Source organism: Odocoileus virginianus, chromosome 9 (genome assembly GCF_023699985.2).
Source record: "Odocoileus virginianus isolate 20LAN1187 ecotype Illinois chromosome 9, Ovbor_1.2, whole genome shotgun sequence".
Taxonomy (NCBI): Eukaryota; Metazoa; Chordata; class Mammalia; order Artiodactyla; family Cervidae; genus Odocoileus; species Odocoileus virginianus.
Genome location: NC_069682.1, coordinates 17,611,182 through 17,639,088, shown reverse-complemented (window position 1 = coordinate 17,639,088; position 27,907 = coordinate 17,611,182). Strand labels below are relative to the sequence as shown.

The 27,907-nt window shown below is 42.5% G+C and overlaps 1 protein-coding gene and 2 long non-coding RNA genes across 10 annotated transcripts in view; 1 reads left to right on the top strand and 2 right to left on the bottom strand.

Moving 5' to 3' along the window:
* LOC110124228 (uncharacterized) overlaps positions 1–6,617 on the bottom strand; it is a 122,140-nt gene extending 115,523 nt beyond the window's left edge. For 2 of the 5 annotated variants that reach the window (XR_011489375.1, XR_011489377.1), the window contains exon 1: positions 6,048–6,617. This is a non-coding gene — a long non-coding RNA (uncharacterized lncRNA). The remainder of the gene's footprint in view (positions 1–6,047) is intronic. The other 3 variants (XR_011489373.1, XR_011489374.1, XR_011489376.1) reach the window with 2 other exon arrangements.
* Positions 1–13,476, top strand: part of LOC139036569 (uncharacterized) — a 130,458-nt gene extending 116,982 nt beyond the window's left edge. Inside the window, exon 3 of the long non-coding RNA XR_011489380.1 lies at positions 1,709–13,476. This is a non-coding gene — a long non-coding RNA (uncharacterized lncRNA). The remainder of the gene's footprint in view (positions 1–1,708) is intronic.
* NRP1 (neuropilin 1) overlaps positions 12,181–27,907 on the bottom strand; it is a 145,275-nt gene continuing 129,548 nt past the window's right edge. For 2 of the 4 annotated variants that reach the window (XM_020872696.2, XM_020872694.2), the window contains exons 13-17: positions 24,231–24,368; positions 20,519–20,793; positions 19,931–20,027; positions 17,517–17,567; positions 12,181–15,020 (exon numbers count right to left, since the gene is read on the bottom strand). In XM_020872696.2, the coding sequence (XP_020728355.1) occupies positions 14,731–15,020; positions 17,517–17,567; positions 19,931–20,027; positions 20,519–20,793; positions 24,231–24,368 (851 nt within the window). In that variant the 3' untranslated portion in view covers positions 12,181–14,730. The remainder of the gene's footprint in view (positions 15,021–17,516; positions 17,568–19,930; positions 20,028–20,518; positions 20,794–24,230; positions 24,369–27,907) is intronic. The other 2 variants (XM_020872695.2, XM_020872697.2) reach the window with 1 other exon arrangement.

Genomic DNA, 27,907 nt, shown 5'->3' with positions numbered 1-27,907 from the left:
TGGCCTGAAGAATTTCATGGACTATATATAGTCCATGGGGTTGCAATAGTCGGACACGAATGAGAGAATTTCACTTTCAACACACATTCACGTGTCCCAGTCAGGTGCCTCACTGAAGGTGGTTTTCTGGCCAAGGTAGAGGGCAAATGATTTCGTCCTGGAGGAGAGAAACATCCCCTCTTAAGAGAGCAACCCCAGTTCACCTTCCTTTGGCCTAAATTTAATCTACCAAACCTATAGCAAGACCTGCCTTTTTTCTTTTCTTTTTTTTTAAATTCTACAAAGAAAACGATCTTTGCGGAATACCCAAGGAGTAATTATAGATAATGGTCCACGATCTGGCAGCTTACAAGTTCAGCCACTTGGCTGAGAAATGTATTCCCTGTCTGCTACTACAAGACCTCATTATGTGCTGCACTGGTGAATTCATAATGAAAAGACTTAAAAAGTGTCTGATAGCAAAAGAAGCTCCTTTCTTAGCTTGACTGGCCTCCAGAGCAGCGCCCTAGGGAACTCAATGCAAATTTCCAACAAGATTACCAGCAGCTTCTTATCATCCCCTTGGAATGCTGGGAATGTGGAAACTGTGAAAAGCCCACAAAGATGGAAATACCGTGGTTAAAGGGAGAAAAAGAGAAATTTTCAGTTTGATGAAGAGAAAGAAAATGGTTTAAGGTAGGCTGAGAGAATTGGTATTATTTTTCTAAAAAAGCATAAGCCCTTTTGACAAGATTACAAAGAAAATAGATCTCACGTTAAGTCAGTACTTTGCTCGACACATCTACATAGTATCTTGTGCTGAGGGTACCAAATAAAGTTCACCATCTACCGAGGGAGAGAAGTCGTCAAGTCAGCCACTTATTTCTTTGCTTTCAGACTCAATCTTAGACTTTTCCCTGACAACTGTGTCTCTGAGCCAGGCTCTCTGAGTCACTGGCTTCAGGTCAGTTTCAAGGTGGTAGGAGCACCAGCAGTAGAATGAAAAATGGAAGATGCTAGGATAGCCATCCCCATTTGTCTCTATTTTGGGTGGTGACTCAGGGGTGCCAGCTCTCATGGACCAGATCTGGCTAGGTAGCCTTGGTTTCTGAATTCTGAGAGCAGTTATTTTTCCTTCATTCCTCCAGCCCCACCCAGCAGGTAGCTAGCAGCTGTCCAGTGTCATTACAATCTGCATTGCCTCATTGTCCCCTCTTGAGCTTGTCAACTCTCTCAATACCTTTGTAACTAGTATATTGCACTGAAGTCTTGGAATGTTCAATTCCTATTGAACTTCCTAGAGTGACCTTGATTTAATTATCTACAGGTTGACCTACATAGATAGTGTAAACAAATAGTTATAGTTTATGTGATGTTGCTAGAAGTGGTCTGTGCTTATGCTATGGGGACCTAGAGTGGCTCTCTCTCATTTATGGGGACCAGGAAGGCTTATCCTAAGTGGAAAATTTGAAAATGAGCTCCGAAATTGAGTTGGAAGTTCTGAGGCAATCAGTCAAGGAGGATCAAGCAGGAGGAGAGAGAGTATTCCAATTGTTTGCAAAAAGCAAGGCAGGGTGACAGGGGATAGTGTTCTAGAGGAATGTCAAATAATCAGAAATTTTTGAAGAATGGGTCAGGCACAAAGCACGTAGCTTTCTTGGAGGTTACGATTTGGATTCTAGTCCTTTTTTTTTCTTTTTTCTAAAAAACTTTTGGCTATCCCCTACAGCTTAAGTGACCTTACTTCCCGGATCAGGGATCCAACTTGCATCCCTTGCATTGGAAAGCAGTATCTTAACCATCGGACTATTGGAGAAGTCCCCAGATTCAAGGTTCTACGACTGCAGATGTAACTACTGCCACAGAAGCCTTCAATTTCCCAGGACTCAGAGGATGGGAACAACCACGTGGGAAACAGCTGGAAAAGTCACTACCGTGCACTGACTCTTACTCATTCTACCAATCTGAAGGATCATTTGTCTAGCTGGCACCCACTGGACCCACCCAGTGGAGGAACTTTAAACTATGTGCTTAATGTGATATCAATATTACCTAAAGTCTCTAAATTGCAAGGCACTCTCATTGAAAGTCAGATAGTGACTTCCTGGAAGATTCACTTGCTTGCCTCCATTTTATCAGGGTGTGGGTGGAGAGGCAGAAAGAGAATTCCCAACTCATTGCTTGCAAAGAGCCCAGGGTACATCTGTTAAATCTCTTTCTTTCGATTACAGCAAAAAATGCCTAAAATTTAATTTTTATTTCCTCCCCAAATATACACATACCAAAGGCAACTGTGGCCTTTCTGCTGGGGGAGGTCACAGATTTCAGTTTGGGAAACATATGTTGCAACCTGCCACTGACACCATAGGATTAATGCAGAAGGATCCTCTTGATTCAAGGGTGATATTTACATTTCTATGCCATAAAGCATCTTTATTTCCCAGCAGAGTGAATTTTCAAAGATGATTCTCATTCACTCATGACTTAATACTTCCCTACAGCTTGGTGAGGCAGTTGAGGCAAACGGAGAGGGTGCAGTTACTTGCCAGAGAGCTTCTAATAGACTCCAATCAAGACCAGGGGTGGCATCTAGGTCTCTATTTTTGGCACTTTCCACAGTCTTTGTGGGGATGGGATGGCTGCTGTCATAGCAAGTTTAGGCGCTGAAGAGTTCCAGGGCTAACATTCCATTAAAAAACACAGAAGCTACCTGGTTGACTCTGGTTCTCCCTTAGAATACATTTAGGAGGCCATGTTCAAAGAGAGATGTTCAACCTGAGACAGAGCCTCCAAGGCTTTCCTTTCTCACTACCAACCACCTGACCCCAAGAGAAATGCCCTTCTGACCCCTACTGGCTGTGGTGACACATGCACTGAGCAAGCACAGAGAATCATTTGAGAGCTGGTGTCGGAAATACTCTCCCAAACACTCTCCCGCTATGATTGGACGAGAAGGTTAAACATAGGAAAGCTTGACTCAGTCCTGATTAAACATGCTGGGAAGACAGAAACAAATAATCACCCAGTATATAGCAATAATGGAGCAACAAAGTAAATATTAAGGCAGAGGCTTGCTATCAATATTTAACTAGCAGATTAATGTACAGAGGACCACTTTGGAGAATAGGAGGGTGACCAGAGAGGCAGAAATGGCTCAATTATGATACACTGTCACAGCCTGGGAAGAGGTAGGGGCTGCCTGCATTGTTTAACCTGAGGTTACCAGTGCACACCAGAGGTAATCAAGGGTGATTAAGCAGGGGGAGGATGATGCGAGATAATTCTAGGCTCATTAGCATAAAGAATTTGTTGCGAGTATGCTGTAAATTCTGGCTGAGATTTCATCCCTATGATTCCTGCATATCTGTGTCTCCCTCATCAAAAATTCTCTTAGGTTTTTTCTGTCCTTTATTTGCTCAACTAGGACAAAGAATCTTAAGGACCACTTTGCATCTTGGGGCAATGCTTCCAACTACGACTTAACCTAATATTCCTCTCTTGTGTTCATGCAAACAAATCTATTTCTTAGCCTATTACTTTCCAACCACTTCTCAGAACGGGGAATCTGTCTAAGTACTGCACACAAGATATTTTTCATGGTAAGTGTGGACCTTTTGAATTAAAGACTAAAGTGTGTATTAGCATATCAAAGCAGCTGTGATTCTTAAAGAACGATGTAGTTGTATATAGCATTTCCTGAAAACATTAGTCCCTCAGAACCGTTTTTATGGGAGCATCTTAAATAACCAAGGTTCCATGGAAGGCTTTTGATGAAGGGCTTTTCCCTCCTGTTGTCTTCCTCGGTCATCCCACCAGTTTCAGTTACTGGGTTACCTCTACAATTATTTTGTTCCTCCTTCCTTCGTGTTTGGGGTGAGATGGCCACCAGCTGATTTTCTAGGATCTTTGTAACAGGAGTGAAAATGCCTGAGGAGACCCCATCCTCAAATGTGCACACTCTGGAGCCTTCCCCAGAGCACTGAACACATGAATGTACTTTATCCTTAGAAGTTAGAGTAACATGCAGACACTTTAGCACTTAATAAATTTAAAAAAAAAACAAAAACCCTGTTCCTCAACAGGAAATGACAAATTTCAATCCCACTGGGACTGCATTATATTCTGATACCATTGCTCCAAAGCTAATAAAATGTGAACCTCTTGGAGGCCAGGAATGCAAATGATCACCTCTTCATGATTTAATACTTTAACATCTATGAGTTTTCTCCTGGCTCCCTCTGGCATCTTGTTCTCCACTCCATTCTGAGTCTCACTAAGAATTTCTCCAGAAGCTGCACAGAAACAGGGATGTTTGGTCCTTGAGGCAGGGATTCATGCATCAGGAGATTAAAACCAATGAGAGAGAATGTCAGGGGTCAGGTTTCTCTAGAAAGAGCTCTGTTTCATTCCTGTCTTGGCTACTATGGATGAATTCTGCCAGTAATTCTGTTCTCAAAACTATTTTGTTCTTTATTGTTATTTATTAAACCTGTAATGATGCTAGTTTGTTCAGCCATTTGGCTTAAGTTTGAAAGTCCTATTTCTGTCATATCCTGTTATTTTATTTTCTAAGTTTTTGCTTATTCATATTCTATATATAACATCAAATAATTGTTGTCGTTTTGGTTTCTTGATTTATGTTTTCTCCTAGATTGTGTTATTTTTTTTCTATGATGTTTTTGTGTTTTCTGTTATTTATCTGGTGCCCAGATGCTTCTCTTTATCCTGTTTACGCTTGGACCACTAAGCCTGGACCATATCTTTGCTCTGACAAAGAATGGCTAACTCTTGACTTTCTCCTCACTCTGTCTGACGTACAGTGTGAGCAAAATGAGAAAAGAGGGGGGCAAGATCATCTTGGTGGTTGGTGTCTTTGTTAGCGAATCTGGGCTCAATTTTAAGATTTTGTTCAATGTTCTAAATTCAACATCTAATCAGTTATTAGATGTTATACTGGTTTAGCCACAAATGTCAAAGCAGCAGTGATTTAAACAACATAGAAATTTGTATTTCTCTTGGAGAAGGGGACGACAGAGGATGAGATGATTAGATGGAATCACAGACTCAATGGACATGAGCTTGAGTAAACTCCGGGAGTTGGTAATGGACAGTGAGGCCTGGCGTGCTGCAGTTCATGGGGTCACAAAGAGTCAGACACGACTGAGCAACTGAACTGAACTGAACTATGTAACTAACTGAACATAAACCATCTGGGTTGGTGGCACAGACGTGTCAGGGAGTCTGAATTCTACCTGCTTGTCAATCTGTCTATGCCCTATGGTGGTACTTGGTGGTGGTACTTGGCTTTCACTGGTACATCCACAGGCAGGCAATGTGAAGGGAAAAAGATCAAGGAAAGGGCATAATTACTGTTTTTTAAAGATAGGAACCTGAGGTTTCAAGCATCACTTCCTCTTCCATAAGACTGGCTCGATTGTAGTCACAAGGGCACAGAGTAGAGAGGCTGGGAAAGGGAGTCTTTCTCCCGGGAAGTCAGATGGTCAGGTGAAACAGGAATTCTATCACTAAAGGAGGATTTCCCTTGTGGTTCAGCTGGTAAAGAATCTGCCTGCAATACAGGAGACCTGGGTACAATCCCTGGGCTGGGAAGATCTCCTGGAGAAGGGGAAGGCTACCCACTCCAGTATTCTGGCCTGGAAAATCCCATGGACTACATAGTCCATGGGGTCGCAAAGAGTCAGACAAGACAGAGCGACTTTCACTTTCATCACTAAAGGAAGAAATTAAAGAATGAGTTGGTTCTGCCGCACCAAATTTCCCATCCCCTAATGGGGGGATGTAATTTATTTCCAGGGAGGGAATATACATTCACACATCAGAAAGCAGAAGTGTCACAAATCCTAGCAAACTCTTCCCCAACACAAACGGTCCTTCACGACAGACACACGTCAGAACCAACTGGCAATGCCCAAATAGCACTTTGTCCTCACAAAAGGTCCTCGAAGTCAGACACACATCAGAACCAACTAGCCAAATACCCAAACATGGAGCACTTTGTACTCAAAAGAAGTTAGCCCATTTGCACACCAGTGGACTGACTGACTTACTGCGTCTTGGAGCTTGTCAGCTTGTCCAGACGCATGTTTCCGTTCCACCGAGGAAAAGCGTAAGTTAACAGCCAGTGCTGAGCAGAGGAGAAACAGGGAGGATCCTCGAAGGAAATGGTTTCAGCAGCCACTAGGAATATCCCCCCAAACCCCTCTCCTTGGGACAGGCAGCCATGAGTAGCGGCTCCTCACAGCCACCCTGGTGCGCCCTCATGGCGGCGACGTTGCTCGGGAAAATCCTGGGAGCCAGATGTCGCGAGAGCCCCACGGCGGGAGCCAAAACCCCGACCGGGAGTGGGGATTCCGCTCGTCACTCTAAAGCCGATAAAGAGGCGGAGTTGGTAGAAAGGACAGTTTGCTTTATTTCAAAGGCTGGCAACCTGTGCGGGGGATGGGTGGGGGAGGGCAGACCTCTGTCCAAAGGCCAGCTCCCCCTTGACTGACAATCACAGGGCAAGAGCGATTTTAGCGATGGAGGGAGGAAACAGCACAGTCGATTCTGACTGTCATCTTGAAATTGGTCACAGGGTGGTCTGATCAGTGTCGTCTTAATTGTTTTAAGTACAGTTAACCTTTAGTTCCACAGTTAATTTGTTCCCATTTCTTTGAGTTCAGTTCTCAGAACTGTGGCTACAGTCTGACCATCATGTCGTTAACCTCTTTCAGCTGGTGGGGGTTTCAGTATCTATCAGTTTGCAAGATATGGCTCAGAATATTATCTGTAGCCTTTGAGGAGGAACTAAAGGTCCCTGACATTGCTTAATGACCAAACTATTATTACTTGGTCTCATTTGAGTGTTTTCCTTTGTGTATTTTCTCAATTCTCTGATTAAACTTATTGTTTGGCTGAAGTTTTTCTACATATAAAAGGTAAGCTGAAGACAGGAGTTGCAAAGACCATAGGGTCCTGCTCTGTTTCAGTAGGGTGTGAAAGAAATTTTTAAGAAAAATACTCGATATATGAACCCTCCAAGTTCTTGCTCCAGAACAAACTTCTGGTAGGCTAAACCTGCCCTGAAATTTTCCCCCCATTTTCCATTTCCACTGAAGTTCTCTTTTTCCAACCAATCACCATGGCTCCTTCATTCAACAACGCTTATTTAGGACCTATAGTGTGACAGGAGCTATTCTATGTGCTGCGGAAACCGCAGAGAACTAAATACACAAAAGTCACTGTCCACGTGTAATTTGCATTCTGTTAGTATTAGTGGGGCTTCCCTGGGACCCCTGGTGGCTCAGATGGTAAAGAATCTGCCCGCAGTACAGGAGACCTGGATTCGATCCCTGGGTCAGGAAGATTCCCTGGAGAAGGGAATGGCTACCCACTCTAGTATTCTTGCCTGGAGAATTCCATGGACAGAGGAGCCTGGCGGGTTACAGTCCAAGGGGATGCAAAATGTTGGACACGACTGAGTGGCTAACACTCACTTTTTTTCACTTTTCAGTATAGATGGATAATAAAATAAGTGAGTAAGGTATATAGTAAACAAAAAGGTGATGATTTATATGGAAAGAAAAAATAGGGAGCAGATATGGGATTGCACTCTGGGTATAATTTGACCTGTTTTTAAAAAAAAATTTTTTTTTTGTTATTTATTATTTTAAAAAATTATTTATTTACTTTTGGCTATGCTGGGTCTTTGTTGCTATGTATGGGCTTTCTCTAGTTGTGGTGAGAGGGGGCTGCTCTATAGCTGCAGTGCATGGGCTTCTCATTGCTGTGGCTTCTCTTGTTGCAGAGCATGGGCTCTAGACTGTGGGCTTCAATAGTTGTGGCGCATGGGTTTAGTTGCCCTGCGGTGTGTGGGATTCTCCCAGAGCAGGTATCAAACCTGTGTCCCCTGCATTGACAGGTAGATTCTTAACCACTGGACCACCAGGGAAATCCTGTACCTCAGCTGTTGTAACCTCAATTCATAAGATTGTTTTAAGTGTTAGTAGAAACATCCAGTAAAGTCTGGTACACAGTAAGCATACAGAAAATTGCAGTGGTCGTGATGATAAGGAGTTAAGAAGTTTTCATAGAGTAGATTCAATAATGCACTTGCTGATTAGCGAAAGCACTCACATCTGTTGTCCGAGCTTTGGGTGCTTAGGGAACAGGGACCAAAATCAAGCTGGGTCACTGTGTGGATCTCTCCAAACACCCAAACTTTCTAATAAATACAGGAAATAAATCAAAAGGATGTTATTTGGATGACAGAGTATTTCTTCTCATAATTCATTGGAACTTAGGTAGCTTGAATATACATAAAATTAAAAGATGACCCAAGAAAAATTATGTCTAAGATTCTAGATATAAGGTCTCTTTAGATAGAAGGCATGAATAACAGCAGAAATTTTGAAAACGATCTGAGGGTAATGATCGAATCTGCTTTAAATAGAATCACATATTCAAAGTCCAAGAAGCAATTTAGTCAATTTTGAAATTTTTCAGAAGTTGGATGAAATTAGAGCAACGATAGCCTAATAAGCCATGGAATGGCTTCCCGACAGGATTACATCAAGATCATTAGTGTTGCCAGCACCACCTCTCTGCAAAATGTTGATGGAGCCTTGAAGAGAGTGTTAATTAACTCACATTAAAAGTGATGGGCAGGGGAGATGCTCACATCACTGAAAGGAGCATCCCAGAGACCAGACCTACTCTCTATCCTGGCAAGTTGTCTCATTCAAGCTGCTGAAGGGTGAGGCTCTGTTATAGTACCATCACCAGAGAACAGGTCCATTTCAACCCAACATTCTGTCAGAGCAAGAGATTTCCAACTCTATTAATAGGGCAGTGATGGGGAACACATGTAAGTCCATGGCTGATTCCTTTCAATGTATGGCAAAAACCACTACAATATTGTAAACTAATTAGCCTCCAACTAATAAAAATAAATGAAAAAAAAATAGGGCAGTGATATTAATAAAATTCGGTCAGTTGGTAAAGAATGTGCCTGCAGTGCAAGAGACCCAGGTTTGATCCCTGGGTTGGAAAGATCCCCTGGAGAAGGAAATGGCAAACCACTCCAGTATTCTTGTCTGGAAAATCCCATGGACAGAGGAGCCTGGTGGGCTACAGTCCATGGGGTCGCAAGAGTCATACATAACTTAGTGACTAAACCACCTTTGGTTATGAATGTTACACATTTATTGAACTCCTACATCATAATAGGTACCATTCTATATGGTCTAGAAAGACCATCTTTCTGTATAGAAAAACCTTCTCTTGGGAGTCACTGGGCAGCAAAACTATTACCCTAGAGTTTCTTGCTTATTTGTAATAAGGACCCCAAGAAACAAGATTAGAAATTATTGAAGCAAGATTAAATTGGGTTCAACCTAGGTTCACTATTCAGGATTTTAGAGAAGAAGATAGAATTGGCTCATGGGACCTTTATTTTACCATTCAGGATTTTACCATTCATGATTTTAACACAAATCAGGATTTCAGCACCTTTGGAAAGCAGTAAACTGTGTGATGAATGAGGCAACTTCTTTTGAACAAAAGGATTTGGCTCTTCACAAATGGATCCTCCTCCTTTCCTCCTGATCACACTGATGAGTAACACAGTGTTTGCTTTGCGCTGCGTGTGTGCTAAGTCGCTTCAGTCATGTCTGACTCTTTGCGACCCCATGGACTATAGCCCTGCAGGCTCCTCTGTCCATGGGATTCTCCAGGCAAGAACACTGGAGTGGGTTGCCATGCCCTCCTCCAGGGGATCTTTTCAACCAAGAACTGAACCCAAGTCTCTTACATCTCCTGCATTGGCAGACGGGTTCTTTACTACTAGTGCCACCTGGCAAGTCCCATTTGCTTTTCTTTATAGCACTTTAAATGTTTCATCAAGCAACATACTTCATGAGCCATTATCTCTTCCTCTCAGAGAAGTCCACATGTAGGGTCCTCACCAGCAACATGCTTCTAGGCTCAGTGAGTGAGATTTCCAATTTTCTAATTTTACTGTTTTCCAGGCTGCTCAGACTCTTTGGTAAAGTGCTTTGAGAAATCTGCAGGTGTGTTCCCTGTCTTGGAGTGTCCTGAAACCACCAGGTAAACTCTGGAATACCTGGCATAGTATACCTGCAGGCTGGTCAGTGCTTCTCAGACCCAAATGGATGGGCATGTGAGTCATCCAGGGATCTTGTTAAAATGACTCGGTGTGTCTGGGGCATGTCCTGAGACTCTGCTTTTCTAAGAGACTTTCAGGGGATGCTGCTACTACTGGCTTGAGTAGCCAGGCCCTCTTTGGGCACTTCTCACGCTCATACAGGCAGGGTTATGGTGTGATAGGAGGAATGGAAGGGGAGATGAGACCAGATCCATCCTGGATTCACCCTTCAACTTGCTAAACTTTGGATTCCTCATTTATAAAGAGGAATAATGACAAAGCTTAGCTCCCGGAGCTGCTGCGAAAGTAGAATGTTCTCAATATAAAGAAGTATAGCATCATCACCATAGAAGTTTCCCATGGAGTTTATTCCTTCTTTCCTGAAATGATATAATTGGTTCACCGGATCTTTACAGCTGTAAGTGACTTGTATATGATAATATGATGCTCTTATTTGTATCACTTCGCAATGTTTCTTTGGAATAATGCCAGAGATCACACGGGTCTCATTCACTTCTTGGTGCTAAGTTCTACTTAGTTCGAGGTTCCTTTCCCTCTGGCTTCTCAACCTGTGAGCTGAAAAGCTGCTTAGGATTCCTTTGTTATAGAGTTTAGGGAAATTCTGGCAGAACTGCTTTTCATCACAACACAACAGCTATGATTATCACCGGGAAAGCAGAAACATCATGGAGTATTACAAAATCCTGCTGATTTGCAAAAAGATAAAGTACAATCCAGCCCAAGTGGTGATTAATATGTTAGCAGGGAAGACAGGAGATGGAATGATAAATAACTTTTATGTTTTAAGTTAAATGTTTCAGTCTTTGTGACATATTTAATTCTTGACTTTGGGAAGAATTATACAGTGATTTAGCTCCTTAAACCCAGGAAGAAAAGCCTAGCTTAGCTGCTAACTGAGGATAAGAAATGGGTCGAAAGCATTTATGTTTAAGGTTTCTCAAACAAGGAAACAGAACCCATGAATCTATGGCCCTTAGTTCAGAAAGTATCTCTGGATTAATTCTGGTAGATTCATCATAAGTCATCATATTTTCTGGGTACACCCATGAACATAAATGTAATTTAAGTTCAGTAAGGTGAATACCCAACTCTGCTCCTCTATCCATGGGGTTTTTCAGGCAATACTGGAGTTGGTTGCCATTTTCCTCCTCCAGGGGATCTTTGTAATCCCGGAACTGAACCCACATCTCCTGTGTTTTCCTGCATTGCAGACAGATTCTTTACCTGATGAGCCATCAGGGAAGTCCTTTCTCTAAGCAGAGAAACCTACAACTCCCCTGAGTAGGGCAAATGTTCTCTTCTTAGTTAAAACTTGGAAGATGCCAAAGACATCAGTGTCCAGAGAAAAGCAGGAATATTAATTCACTGGGAAGAGCTGTGCGGAGCAGTCCACCTTCATAGATTTCCTGCACTTCAGAATTAGATTTTCCTATAATCAGAGGAAGGTAAGGAAAGAACTGTTGGTTTGTGAATGGTACTCGTCCTACAGAGCATGCTTTGATTCCACCCTTCTCGTCTTTGTTATTGTAATTATTACTATACTACTGTTATTTTGGTCCTGGATGGACTCAAAATTTTCTAAGAATTACCAAGTAGCCAGCTGCAATGCCATGCTTAGCTTTGCCCTCTAACGAAATTTAGCACAGCTACACGCATAAACACTATCCTGTTTATTACCTATTTTCTATAAGAACAAAGCTTACCAACAGACATATGGGAATTTCATTAAAAAAAAAAAAAACTTTACTAAATGGAGTATAGAAACATTTGACACAAGATTTGGAGTTGAAAAATTTCCACTTATAAGGCCAAATTCTTTATGCCTTATCTTGACAAGTATCCAATTTGGGTTGATGTTCTACTTTCAGGAAATGTTTTCTTAATCTTCTCTCCTTATTAGGATATTATTTTAAAAAAAGAACTTAAAAAAATCTTGAAAGTTATTTGATGCTGGAATAATACCAATTTCTTTAACAATAACAAAGCTAATATAATAAAAGCCATCAGGTTTGGGATATTTTATGAAAATGTTTAATTCAACTGTTTCTTTGGAATGTAGTAGTCATAGTTTGGAATTTAAGTTACAGTTCAGTTCTATGTGGTTGTTTTATGCAACTCAGTGTCTGAGAATACAAATGTCATTTAAAGTTAAGGCTTCGCTGTTCATTTTGAAACAACAATTTACAAGTGTCATATTGTCATAGAAAATAAAAATTTCTGTAAAAAAAATTTGCACAAAATTTTATGATGGTACAAAACATGAAGCAATAATATACCAGTAAAATGAAAACATTTTACTACAGAAAGATTTATAGATCTCAATAAAGAAAAAAATATGTTATTTTACACCTTTTAAAATTATGAAACAATCTAAAACAATATAAACTGAACATTTTGTAACACTGCCTTTACAAATTAATAACTTTATAAACATATAATTTTTAAATATATTTATCAGTGCAAGATACTTTAAAATTTAAAGTTGCAGTATCATTTTTCCTTGGCTGAGGACAACTTTAAGTCTGTTGCCTTAAAAAAAAAATCAAGTCTTAATGCTTTCGTCTGGGTATGATTATAACGGCTGAATGGATGCCCCTGGGGGTTAGAATCTATTCTTCTTTCATAGTGATCAATACTTTCCTGGAAACAAAAGGCATTCTCATTTCAATTAAACCAGGATGAATGGACTTTCAGCTCCATGATGCAAATGTGACCCCCACAAATGTACTTGAGTGAGACCTACAGCAGTGTGGGAGGGAGGAAGTTCTTCTGTACTACATGGCGGGGCACAAACACACGGAAAGCAACCAAAGCTTCTTTGGGCTAATTCACATGCTGCTTCATAAGACATTTACTTCTCTGCGCCATTGGAGACTTAGGTCTTGCCAGCTCCAAGGCAGGCTTTCTCACTGTGAGCCAAGGGAAGTTTCTAGAAGCTTTCACTAAGTCTCCTCCTTTTTCAGGGTTGCTGCTGAATGGATTTTTAAGAATATTTGTTTTGACTTTACTCCTTTTCTTCCTCTTTCTTATCTTAAAATACTCCATCCCCAGGCACCAGAATTTATGGTTGCTTTCTTAAATTAACCATTCCTTCTTCCACTTCCCTTGCCTGACTCAATACCAAAACAAGAAGGTTCTCATGGGTCATTTTCATGTACTTGGATGTAAAAATCTCTGATTTTTGGATTTTGAGGGAATTTCATCCCTTTGGGTCTCACTTGAAAGCCAATTATTTCTTCCCTCAACTTAAACACTATTTCTATTAAATGCAAACAGTTCTATCAAAGATTATTTTGATTGGTATAGATAAATGGTTTTAGGAAAAAAGATACTGTCACTTTAACCAGTTAACAAGGAAACCAAAGTTATACTTTGGAGGGCAAAGTTAGGAATTTCCCTTATTTATTTATTTTTCCAACATAAAGTCTAGTAAAATTGTTTGCCATTCCCAGCAGGTTAAAGCTGCAAGTTTCTTTTCTGAAGAATGGCAAATGCTTAAATCCTAAGAGAGAAAAAAGACAGAGGGCTAGCAGAGAAAGAGTTTACATTTGAAAATACATTCCATATGAAAGAACAGTAAGAGAGAATATTGCAGCTTTATACAAAAGGGTCAAGAGACATGAAATTGAACTACGGAAAAAGCGGAACGATTAAGCCACGTTGCCAAATCTTCGGAGCCCTTGCCTTCCTGGAGGCTGACATCTCACACTAAAATATACTTTCTTCTTCGTCAGCAGGCCCCCAGGGTTTGATTCAAGAAGAGGGCTTTCACCAGCGAAAAACAGGGCGGGTGAATGTAACACAATGAGAACCAGTACAAACAAAAAGGCACTTGAGAGGACGTGGACTAGCCAGTGCCAAGGATTCTTCGTTGCGGTTGTCCGCATCACACCCAGTTGCCAGCAGTGTTTATGATGGCACAGTTTTCTGTATGGAGTTCACAGCACGAGGTTGAGTACAACACTGGAAAACATCGAGGAAATCTGACGGTATTGCTTCGTAAACAGAGCTGACACACAGACTGGTACTGAGGCTACGGTATACTTTAACAGAAAACATCCTACTCCTTCTTTGCCTATCCACGACGCGGGCGATTATACACAAGGCCAGCTTCAGGAGTCCACTGAAAGGCGGTGATTCGAATATATTCTGGGCACTGGGCTGCAGGTAGCGTGTCCGTTAAAGGGGCCCTGCTAGATACACTTGGTGCCAGCATCTTGGATTTTGCACAGTTTCTGAAAAGAATCCAGAAGAGGAAGAGGAGAGAGAAGGGGAAAGGGGGAGTCCTTTGAATGATTAAGTCAATCATACTTGGTCTCAACACCAGCACTGGATTATTCCAATGAAACCAACAGAAAGAAGCTTGACTGTACAGGATTCCGATTGTTAACACAGCTAAGGTGTCCGTGTCTGTCGGCCAAACTCATTGAAGCTCCTGAGAAAAACCTGGCTTGGCGTCATCAACGCGCATCCCAGCCTGAACAGTGAAAGATCAGCCGGTCCCCAGCTCAAGCTCTGTCCTCTGCTCCACTCTTCCTGCTCGCCTGCTCACCTCTTGTCTGCTTTCATGCCTCCGAGTAAGTACTATGTGGGTTCAGTTTGTCTTTTTTCAACTTCACGCCATCCACGAGTTCAAAGTTATAGTTCTCCAGGGCAGATAAGTTTCGTTCTGACATCCCATTGTGCCAACAGGCACAGTACAGCACCACCCCGCAGACGGCGCCCAGGAGGACACCCAGGGCGCTCATGGCGATGATGGTGATGAGGATGGGGTCCAGGGTCTTCAGCACGTTGCCTGGCTTCCTGGAGATGTTCTCATCACCTTCTCCAGCGCCTTGGTAGCCTGGCGTGCTCCCTGGCGAGAAAAACAAAATTGGCTCCGTGAGCACTGCTCACACACCGGATGACGGGAGACAGTGAAATGGACAAGAAGTTGAGCACACATCTGGTTCTGGGCTGTCCTTCCCAAGAAAGCCTGTGGGGGATTCCTGCAGTGGGGTTTGGCTCCTCCAGTGCCAAGAAACACCAGCGTTTACGTCTGAGAGTTGTTGGGAATCAACGCGTGGGAGGGAAGGTACTGGGGCTTTGGTGCTGTGATTCCGACAGAAAGCTTAGCACATGGAAACCACTGTTTCTGGGCAAGCAGTGAGGGCTGGGTTCTAATCTAATTAAGATTTTCTGCAGCCCGCCCTCCGTCAGACTGTAATCTGTGTTTATTGTCCTTGGCCAGATATGAGATCTATAAGCTTTGCAAAATGCTCCTTCCCACACTGGTCTAGCAGGGATTTAACCATTCCTGATACATCTGTTTGATGCCCAGATCCTGCACGAGAAGATGGCCCAAGCTGCCCTTCTGGGTGGTGGTCCTACCACAAGTCCAATCTTCAAGTCTCCCCCCAAATCGACCATGGTTTCACTCAATCAGGAGAGAGCTTTCCGACAGAATGAGGGCATGCCTGCTGCTGACATTTTAAATGGTTTATGGCTCCAATCGAGAAGCCAGGTCTGTGTTGTGCTGAACAGAACACATTTAATAATCAGCATCTTGGCTGCCCTGGTGGTTTCACTGGAGATGGTCACACAGCTCTGCATGCAGGCATTGGGGAAATGTTTTCTTTAGAGTGGAACATGAGAAATTATTAACATGGGAGCTCTGAGCCTCATTACCTGATACTAGAAATGAGACTAGAATGTTAATGTGCAACAGGCCTGGTGTTTACTTAATGGTGTTCTGATCAACAAGGATTCCAATCAAAGGAAACTAAAAATATGCGATGCAAGTCCCTACAGGGGGAAAGAAGCCACAGGGACATATTAATATTCTCTCCCTTGATGCGACACTGTTTTGAAACAATCTCTAATAAAGTTTACATCTCAGTGTGGACCACGTAACTAAGCTAAATGAGCCTCGTGTTGAGATGATCAACTGTGAATACAGCACCATCTCTATTTGTCTCTACCAAATCCAAGTCTGGCTATGGTATTAATAGGCCCACATTTCTGATGGCAACTGGTGCTGATGCTGATGGACAGGGTACAAGTCTGCTAGCAGCAGCTTGGAGTGATGCTGGGGCAAGTGTCCAACACAGGTGTGGAGACTTCTGGGAATACAACAACATCGGGCAGGACCTCACTCCAACCAAATGCCTTGCACTGGATCACAAAGCAGTGTTCAAAGAAAACACACTTTTGAATTAATCAGTTTGAAGTCTGAGGCTACCACTTAATTACCTGTCTTAAGTGAAGCGAAGTGAAAGTTGTTTAGTCATGTCCTATTCTTTGTGACCCCATGAACTTGTAGCCCACCAGGTTCCTCTGTCCATGGAATTCTTCAGGCAAGAATACTGGAGTGGGTTGCCATTTCCTTCTCCGGGGGATCCTACGGACGCAGGGGTTGAACCTGGGTCTCCAGCATTGCAGGCAGATTCTTTACCACTAGCGCCACCTGGGAAGTTATTACCTATCTTACTTAAGGACAAGTCACTGCTCTGAGTTTCAGTCTCCTCATCTGTGAAACGGGGATAAATATACTCGGAGAACAGCTGTGAGAATTAAACAAGAGAACTTATAGAAGGTGACTGGAACATACTAGCTCCTCGATAAACCCTCATCAGCATCATCGTCACCATCACTGTCATCAGTGTTGTGATCATTACTGCAAAACGAAGGTTGCAGTGGCAGAGGCTGGGAACAGGTGGTCTAAACAGACACTGGGCTCCAGTCCTTTAAAGATTATATCTGGTTCTCAATCAGGCACAAGAATTTGGGTTGGTTTCAAATTACTGTATGAAAACTACTGTAGGTCCTTGGGTAAGAAACAGTCTTCACTCGCTTCCTGTTTCCATAGTTATAAAACGAGGGTATTTCATGGCGTTGTCCTCTGAGCCCTTCTTTCAGCTTGGTAGGGAAGGGCCAGGTTAGCACATGTCCCTGGGGTTACCCCTGACACGGTCTGAACCTGTCACTGCCTCTCCCAAGTCTGCATCAGGCACTCTAACAATAGCCCAGGCACAGTACCACTGACATGGGTGGGTGTTTATTCTATGTAAACTGCTTTGGTACCCTGGGTTTCCATTGTGGCTCACCTGGTAAAGAATCCGCGGGCAATGCAGGAGACCTGGGTTCAATCCCTGGGTTGGGAAGATCCCCTGCAGAAGGGAAAGGCTACCCACTCCAGTATTCTGGCCTGGAGAATTCCATGGACTGTGGAGTCCATGGGGTGGCAAAGAGTCAGACACGACTGAGTGAGTTTCACTTAGCACCCTAGTGTGCCAGAGTTCCAGAGTTTCTCCATAAATATAATAAAAGCCATGTAAAATGTTTTAAAAATCAGTCAGCAAGACAAACTTACCTGTTTCATCGATTTTACTTTCTGGGTTCTTTTTATCCAGATCTGCTGGTTCTGACAAGTCAAAGAAAATTGAAAGAGATATTTGAACTCTCAACCAAATATAATACACACAAACTACATCAACCCTCACACACACACACACACACACACTAATCACCAGCGGCTCTGCTGGGCTTTCCTCAAAGGTCTTAGCACAATCCGACCCCACGAGGTAACTGGAGAGCTATAGAGAGGCAGTGCCGAATGATTAGGGAACTGGAGTCAGATCTAAATCCAGGACGCCCTGCTGCAGCAGTGTGTGTTGTCTTAGGAGAGGCGTGGGGAGTGGAGTGGGGGGAGGGTGGGGAAATGACTCTGGCATTTGGAGTGTGGGGAAGTCTGGTAAAAATAGAAAACAGAAGTGGGGTTGCACATATGGCTGCCATCCTGTGCTTTTGTAGATAACGGCTTCCTAAAGTGTTAGTTGGTTTCCCATATAGTATGTCAGCTCGTTAAGGCCAGAGACTGCATCCTGTGTCTTATAAAAAAAAAAAAGTCTCCAGGGGGAGTGGAGTCCTGGTGTCCTTTATGATTCTGAGTAGAGGACAGGGACCTGGTTCACTCCTATGTCCGCAGCATTTAGAACAGTGTCCAGAACACACTCCATGACTCAAATATTTGTGGTGTTAATGCATGAATAATTAATAAAGAGCTGATAATATCCTAGCATCCATTGCTAAATTTTCAAGGAAACATATTTGACGGATAATTATAGAATTATCTTAGACAAGTTTTTACTGTCACAGCAACACAAAGTTGTTGGTTTTTTTTTTTTTTTTTACTATTTTTTTAAACTTTTAATTTTCTATTGGAGTATAGCCAATTAACAACATTGTGATGGTTTCAGGTGGGCAGCAAAGGGACTCAGCCATACATATACATGTATTCATTCTCCCCCAAGTTCCCCTCCCTTCCAGGCTGCCACATAACATTGAGCAGAGTTCCCTGTGCTACACAGCAGGTCCTTGTTGGTTATCCATTTTACAGACAAGAGAACATAAAAGTTTTAACGGTGCTTTAGCTATGACTTTCTGAGTATAATGCCCAGCAGTAACCACAGCTAAGCAGCCCAGTCACATAAATAGAAAAAGGCTCAGGGACGTGTTTTAGCCTCTATCTATTCACTGTAGCACTAGGATGCTGCTTTGCCCTTAGAAGGTGATCAGAGAAAACCTGTTGAACCAAACTGAATGTTGTTTCAGTTGGTGGAGTTTGCTCTCCCATTCCAAAAACATCACCATCAGCCTTCCCATCTTGGAAAAGGAATGAAAGTAGTATAGGCCCTGTGTAACTATATGAAACAGACATATTAACAACTGTGTAGACCTGGATGGCAGGCAGTTTGTAAAGTAGTTGTAACTTAAATATTAAGCCTTATCCTTTTTTCTATGAAGGTTTGCTAGGTACTGTGGCATTAAATAGATTTCCTTACATAATATGAAGCAGACCTTTATTCACTGCTCATTCTAATTTCTTCAATCGACCCTATCAAATTATTGCCACTTTAGGGACTACATATATCCAATATATTGTATAATAAAAGCTTTGTAAATTGCTAAAATGACCAAAAACCCATTATAGCCAACAGGCCTCCTTTGTCTTAAATTTGCCCAATAGGCTTATTCCATTTTGTTATAATTAACATCCTATTATATCATGATATATAACAAAAGTTTAAGTGTAGCAAATGGAGCTTAAGACTAATTACTGTGCTATTACATTGCCATTAGTGATGCTATTTATAATTATATATCAAGAACTGGGAGTATGAATTGGTTTTCTATGTCAAGACTTTTATTCATATATACCAGGCCAAGAAAAATCCATAAACTCTGAAATGCTAGGCAAAATCTCTAAATTTAATTTATTCTTTTGAGGCATTTCAACTGTTCTGAGAGTCAGAAACCTCTACTTATTTTTATAATAAATCAAAGAATGATGTTGTCTATGATTCATTCACAATGTAATCATCATTAAATCCACTGTGATGAAAAATTTCAAAGGCTTCCTATTTTGTTTACACATTGAGATATCTGGAATTATCCAGATGTCTGAGTTTTCCACTTTTCATCACAATGTTTAGGCACGGCCTGGAAATTGTTTGTTCTTTGCTATGATTTTTGGGTTGCACATTATTGGTGTACTTCTATGGACACCACCAGACATTCTAAGTGAATCAGGTTAGATGATGCGGTAGCTGAAGGTAGACTAACCTGGCTTTACGCCTTGTTGCATCAAAGCAAGCACATCTATAGGATGTGCTTATAGCCCACATTAAAATTCTAGGTCTTAGTGAGCATGACAAAGACCATGAAGTGGAAAGACTCACGCCATGAGCAAGCGCCGTGTTGGTTTCTACAGTAACCCATACTTACTTGCACAGTCCTCTTGAGGGATGTGGTTATTGATGCTAATATCATCCACCGCAATCCCGCCAAGGTTGCCTTTTCCGATTTCACCCTCAAAAATCACCTAACAAAATGAGATCATTTTCACAGTATTTAAATGTTCGGTCCCAAATAACAGTGTTTACAAATGCTTGTGCAGCTCAAGTCATAGCACGTAAATGAAATTCATGAGATTTCGAATGAGCACGCGATATGCTCTTCAATCTGTATTAACTGCTTGGGGATGGTATAAAACTTCTCCTCACATTTTCTTTGTGTGATACAGAATTTAAAACTGGAAAGAGCAGCAAATAAAAGGAATGTTGATTGTGACAGCCCTAAATAATTATAGAGTAGCATTTTCCCTTCTTTCTTAGCAATCAGTCCTCTGCCTGTAAACTAGGAGACCATGAAATAACACTACCTAGATGATCATCAGTGCATCGGTATCTCAGGTTGAGGACACACCTGAAATAATTTTTGGAATGATTCCCGCATCTCACTTGCATAGCTTTCAAACAGCATCCCAGTGCCCCTGAAGCAGCTGCCTGCCCCGACCGAGGGAAGGGGACCCACCTGGTAAAGCTTCAGAGATTTGTGGAGCAGGACACGCCCCTCTTTCCAGTGATCCCCTTGGTGTCCGATGGCCATCCAGACCAGCTGGTCATACTCCTCTGGCTTCTGGTAGCGCAGCTTGACCCTCAGCGTGCCCACGTGCGAACCAGACATGTGATACCAGAAGGTCATGCAGTGGGCAGAGTTCTGGGAATAAACCACGGGGCTCACCAGGCGAGCCACTTTGCCCTTTTGGTTTTCATCAGCTTGGGAGTAAATGAAGTTGCCATCTCCTGCTGTGACAAAAAGCTGTGTTAGGGGGAATGGCCAGATCCATGAACCTCTGTCTCTTTTCCATCGAGTTCTGCTCTCAAACCTTCTCTCCTGGGCAGAGCACCAGAACCCAACTGTGCAGTGGTGTTGGTGGTGAAGTGGGTAATGGCAGGTAACCTCACTGGCATTGAAAGGCTCTGCTCTTGGCTTCTGTGAAAGGATGTTCGTGCTGGAGGCTGTAAATCTCAATAGTCGGATACCACGTATATAGAATGCAAGGTCACATGGACATGGGCTATGACTTGTGTTGGCCTCTACACCACTGCAAGCAGATCGGATGTACTGGAAGACCTATTTCCATGCAGCTTGAAGACTTGAGCAGCACGTGTGTGAACACAGAGAGTGAATGTAAATATTTAGATGTATTCTTATTTATTTACCACTGGAGCAGGAAGACTTCTGGTGGATGTTGCTTTGGTTACTATAACTGCCTGATAACAATGAAGCTGCTGTCTGTCCATATAATCTGGCAATTTTCCCCCACCTCCACTCCAAATTCCAATTCTTTTATCCTAGTTTATTTTAATGGCTTATATTAATAAGTTCCTTAAATTCACCTGAGAGCTTGAAAGTCAACTGTGAGTCCCACTCTTGTTTGATGTGGGCTTCTGGTTCCAGGAGCGGAGAGGCTGCTTTTCTGAGGCTTATTAGAATGTGCCATTTCGGCAACGGAGATGCTTGCTGAGCTTGGAGGACTAACTCCCGGCTCGGCTGTTAATGACCCCCGGTGGGAGCACTGCCTCCTGCTACCACCTGGTCTAAACACACAACTCATGTTTCACTGTTTGCTCTGCAAATAGAAATGCTCCTCGAACGCCGCCCCTGATGAAAGCGCGGATCTGATGGCGAGCTTCTGTGGGCAGGGGGGCGTTCTGTATGCTGCCCAGGGGCTGGCATGTTTGGGAGCTGCCCTTGCACTGCGTGTCTGTGGGCGCGTCCTGCGTCAGCAGCGTCTGGGTGGAGTGGATGTGTCCTTGACCACTGTCTTCCTCCCTCACCTGGCTGCTTGACTGAGGCTCCTCGGCACTCTTAATATAACCGGTGGGTGGGATAATGAAAGGAGGGTGGGAAATAGAAGCCACAGCCCCGGCAGAATGTGTGCGCTCTCCGTCTCTCCTGGACCGTGTAGACCCCGTTTCCTCCCACTGATTTACCTACTGATAGTCACCTGTCTGTGTGATGGTGCCACCTCTCTCAGCCCATCAAGACAAGCAGGTAAAACCTTCCCCCGCCTTGCCTCTGCCCCTTTGCCCCCATCGTGTGGAGAAGGAAGTTGAGGATGCTTGGCTGAGCTGGTCCCCGAGCCAGGCCTGCATCTCTGCTCCCTCCTGTGCTGTCTTCTGCCACCCCCGCTCCCCCTGCCATTGGCCACCTCATCCCATGGCCTGGGTGAGCCATTTCTCACCCAGAACCAGACTGGGAATGCCCCCCAGGCTTGGACCCCCTCCTTTTTACCTGCATCTCCCGTGCCCCTCCCAGCATCTGCCACGGGTTTGGGGAATCCTCTATAAGAAGTGACACAGCTCCATCGTTAAGAGGTCAGATGCAGAAAACCAATCGGGATCCCTTTGATAAATTCAAAATCGGGCCACAGACTATTGTACCTAGATACTGTTCATTTTCAGAAGCCTCCACGTCTGATTTGCAAAGTGCCGCACCACGAGCTGTGGCAGGCTGTGTGTGCGTATCCTGTGTGTGGGGCTCTTTTCATCTAGACTTTTTCATGTTAACAAGTCTCTGCCTTTCAGATGCCAGGCTCACCCAGCTCACTCAGCAAATGATTGCAAGTTTAGTGCTGCGGGGGCTCTTTCTGGTCTGGGTGGATCTGGAGGGCTCCCGGGAGGACAAAAGAGAAAAAGGCTTCTGAAGGATTCGCACGTCTCAGCCGTTCATCTAAGACACGCCTGCCTTTTCTGACACTCCAACACATAAAGCGCTGATATTTTTCTTTTCGGGGTTTTATCGCATTCTAGGTCAGGAACTCTCTCTTCGTTTTCTCAATTAGCACTGTACTTCTGTAAGCCTTTTAGCTTTTGTCTCTGGCTAACGTAGCTTTTAACCTCCTTTGAGTGTCAGATCCTACTGGGCCTTTTTGCTTCACTTTGCATCAATTTTTCCACCATTACTGCCTTCATTTCAGCTAATTGCATTTGGTTAATTTGGTGCCATTTCTACGTACAGTGCCATTTACAGTCAAAGTATTTTAAGTTTTCTAAAACTGCTTGTCTTAAGATTCAATTGAAAGTGTCTCACAATTGAAGGCGTTCAATTTTATCCAATTTCCTTGTCATTCTTATTAGGAAAGGAGGTAGCTGTGATGGAAAAAGGCCTATTCAACCTACTTAATGGTTGTATTCACTGGGGGAAGAGTGAACAACCAAGTGGGAAAAGCATGAAGGACCCTTTGGCCGTCCATCAGCCCACTGGCTCACTCATCAAGGGGGACCTGGGCTTAATGAGATGTCTCAGCCTCAGCAAATGCCCCTCTGGGGTCTCTTCTGGGAACCATGACTTGAACAAGCAGTGTTGTCGGTATCACTGATTGGAAGGTTGTGGGTTGGTGTTTTTTTGTGTGTGTATGAGTATATGCATGTGTTTTTTTTTTTTTTACAGGACATTGATGGTTTTTTAGTCCATCTCTCAAGCTGAGTAATGAGTAGGAGGAAAAGAGGATAGCAATGGGTAAGAGGTCCTAGAGTGGCTGACAGCTCTCTGTGCACCCCAACCCTAATTAATCTTAGAAGGAAAGTAAGACAGGAGGTGGCATGGGCTGTAAGCTGGGGTGTGGCGAGGTTTCTCCTTGCTCAGAGAGAATGATTACAATCTTCCTCAAAAGAATAAGATATCAACTCCTGACCCCAATCCACTTCCACTCCGAGGGTCAAGAAAGTAAGCATTAGGCCATAAATGAAATGACACTGTCTATGTCTAGACTTGCTTCCAAATCACTCAGAGTCAGGATGCTAGAGGTAAAATGAGATTCCTAGGATCTGATGAGTGTTGAAGTTGGGTTATGGACAGAGAGGGTTCATTTTACTATTTCTTTTCTCCTTTTGTTTATGTTTGACATGTCTCATGAAAAAAGTTCAGGAAGAGTAGAAAACAGGTCCTAATTCACACACACTGATTTGCCCAGTTTGTTACTATTCAGGGGTAACCTGAATAGTATAACCTGACCCGTTAATAGCGACAGGGGTCAACCTGTTGCTAAGTTTATTAGCATTCTCCACTAAGTGGCCTAAGAGACTCTCTACTAGGGAAGGGCATCTTTTTAATTCCAGAAAATAAAAGCACAAGTGAATGATCTGTAGTATTTTCTAAACGCACAGACCCCAGCAACCCTCCTCAGTAACACCCTCTCAAATTTAAAGAAATGAGGCCACAGTGAACCCTCCATTACCTGTGTGATCCTGAATCGGTCCCGTCTTGCTGGTCAACACACTCCATTTGAGCTGCACGTGATTGTCATGTTCCCAGTGACAGAATGTCTTGTGAGAACCCCAGCCAAACTCACAGTTAAAACCATATGTTGGAAACTCTTCAGTGGGTGGAAAGGAAGAAACAGACGAGAAAGACACATTTGATCATTTAGGTCAGAAAGGCCCTTAATTCCTTCATGGAAAGCACGATTTATATAATTTAATATCTATTCAAAAATCCTAGGAAAGCCGCAACATCTAGGATTACCAAGGAATGCAAAAGATGCATGGAGAGATGCACATGCTTGCAACATCACATTTAGTAACTTTTTTTTTCTTTTTTGGATCCAGCTCAAAAAAAGATTATGGACCGCCTGTCAACTTGGTACATAAAATTTCCAGGAAGGTTACTTCCCAAAGCATGTATTATTACATCTGTAGCATTCTCCTTATTTCCACAATATTTAATATAAAAGACACTCTACTCTTGAGGATAGTCATATAAATTGATATTCACCAATGAAAAGAATCTTAATTAGAGACTGACCCATGAACCTCCAAAGTCTAGAAACGTGACTTGGCTGAATATCTCATCCTGGAGGTTATCTGTATTCTCAACACACCAGCTTATGCTCCAGGTTTTTACTAGCAGATCTCTGAAGCATTTCGTAAGGTTTTTTTTTTTTTTTTTAAACTTCTGTGCTTTATATCAGGTCAATTAATTTTAAGTGGGAAATCACTGCTTCTTTAGTGAATTTTCAGATTTGCATATAAATTGTTTGCCCCACTTAAAACTGCAATGTAAGGTCAAGTAAAGCCAAAGCATATTTGAATAGGTACCCACTTGTATATTTTTTTAATGTTCAAAATATTTCCTTTGGGTTCTAAAAAGAAAGCGTGAAGGGATTCTCAAGAATGATTTGTTTCATGTGTTCTACAAAGTGCTATTTGACTATGGGTTTGTTTTATTTTCCCCTAACTTGTAAGCCTTAGTTTTTACTCAACCTTTTTGCTGGGGGAATTTGGTTAGTTAACTTTTCAAGGATGGGGAAAACGAAGTCTTTGATATTTGGAATTATTTTGGTAAACTGGAGCTAACAATAAAAATAATCCTAAAGATAAAATTCTCTTGCCTCTGCCAATCCCACTTGTCTCCTGAATATAGAATTAAACACACAACAGGGGCTGTTTTCTCTGAGGGTCATTGCTTCTCATTGAGTTAGGTGTCCACAAGATGGCAGCATTGAGACGAGAAGGAACATGCCCCCGGCAGCTTGCCTGCTGATCTAAAAAATAAGTCTAAACAATCTCTCTGTAGCAAAAGGGAAGTATGAGATTCTACGCTGTGTTAGGTCAGGCTGAGAGCCTATCTCATTGTGGTCTTTCCTTTAAGTTTGTCTAAGTGTTTAATACAAGTATCTTGCTGTCTTCTGAGTCTGGGCTCCATTGCCCCTCCCCCGCTGGGGGCACTGTAAGGGGAAGATTTACTGAACAGATAAGAATGATTTACTTTGCATTTTTAGCTTCCAAGGAACTCCTTTCAAATGCTAATGTGAAATTTTGGAAGGAAGGCACCATATGCATCGTCAAAACTGAGCAAGATGGATTCTCCCTTCCAATGACAGTGTGACCTGCCAAAGGATTCTCGGGGCCAGTTGGGGAAAGGAAGCCTAGTAAGCCATGGGATGTGTATAACACGAGCACTTTCAGTTTGTGCAAAGGGCTATATTTCACAGCGGTAGTGTCACTGGAGATACATATTTTATGCCTAGTCCATCATAACCATGAAACAGGGCTTCTTAAAGCATGAGAAAGCCTCTCCAAAATCCGCCCTTCTGTACAGCATGACTGAATTTTGCAGATGTAGTCAGCCAACAATGAAGGAGTAGTTCAGTAACCTTGGATGTCAACGCCCACGGCCCTGGAATGTGCTGTTGTGTAATCTTGTGTTAGAAACTGTTAATATTGGAAAATATTAATATGTGTGTGGTTTTAGGTTTTCTCCTTAAATGTCATTTATAAGACCTACACAGAGAGAGGGCAGTCATTACAGCATACACATTTCTGGTAACATCTGCCTTGGTAATACTTTAAATTTATTGTATAATTTACAGAAAACCACACCATCCATAATTTGACTATTACTATTCTGTCAGTGTTATAAAATGAACTTGGGTATTTTTGTGGCCAAGACAGAGGGCAATTTTGCCTGAAAGACTAATTTTGACATCTCCTGTTCCAGTGAATGGAAGTCAACCTTTATCTTCCACTGTTCTTTCCAATCTATGAATTTTACACAGTGACTGCTCAAACTTTTCATATTTTACTACTCTTATCTCTTTGGCTCAATCATATATAATTTATGGCAATCTTGTTAAATTAGAATAAATTTTTTTTTAAAAAAATCAGTACCTTTTGTGGGGGATGGGCATGGAGACAGAACAGCTCAATGCTGAAGATTCAAGCCTGGCTAGAAAGGCTATTAAACTCACAAAAATACACACAGACATTTCTAGAAATGGAAAGAGAAAGACAGAAGGACAGAAGCAGAGGCGAAAAGGGCAGAGAAAGAGAAAAAAGCAAATGGACAAATGAAATTAGTATACAGGACAATGTCCATGTGACCTTTCAATCTTCAAAATACTACCCAGGCCCCATGGCTGCACAATTCTCATTAAATTCATTGGGAATAATCTGGCTAAATCCCTTCTCGACTCTTAAAAATAGCAGGAAACAATATTCTGAACTTAAAACAAATTTATAGCCGCTGTGAGCCAGCACCAGCTGTGCCTGTGAGACCTAGCTTGCCCAGAGTTACATCATTAGCACCATATATGCACCAGGATTTAATTTTCAAATCTCGTCTTCAGAACTTCTATTAGGTATGTGAGCTTGCTTACTCATAGGCTGAAAATAAGGGGAGGTGCCTGGGTCCATGTAACCATGGGTCATGAACATACTCTGAACTGATTTAGAGAATGTTTGGGGATCCTTGGAGGGTAAGAGCCTTCTGCCAAGGGGAAGATGGATTTAAAATGCAGGGCCTCTCATCAGTTCCTGGCAGAGCTTTAACAGGCTTTTATGCATTTGATGACAACCCAGATAGCATATGCGTATTATATGCCCACTGAACATATTATATTGAGAAGAATCCTCAGCATGAAATCTTCAGACTCTACTTGAATCTCTAGTGGCTTCAGCAAAATCAGATGATGATGAAAGTTTAAGGTCTGATATGCTGCTGTTTGTCAAGGTGCCTGCAGGACAGTGGGGATCCAGGTATCAGTAGATGGGGCTGACCATGAGCAGGGGAAACCTCAGAGTTAGACCTGCTTTCTGACTCCACGCATGCTCCTGAGCATTGGCTTAGCCAGGAGGTGACAATGAACAGAACTCCTCAAGAAACATAGACAGTTCACTATATACAAACGAAGAGAACAAGATTCATGACTCAGACAATGGAAAAACAGGAAACCAAGGCAACTTGTAAAGTACTCTGGGCTGACCGTAGACTAGACCATCCCTATCAGTAAGATCTGTGGTTCTGTAACAGAGAACAAACCTGACTCCATATTGGATGTATTCCTTTAGCTCTAAACTCTGTGCTCTGTTGCCTGAGCTTAGCCATGCTGGCTCTGCACCTTTTGTAAAAGAATGT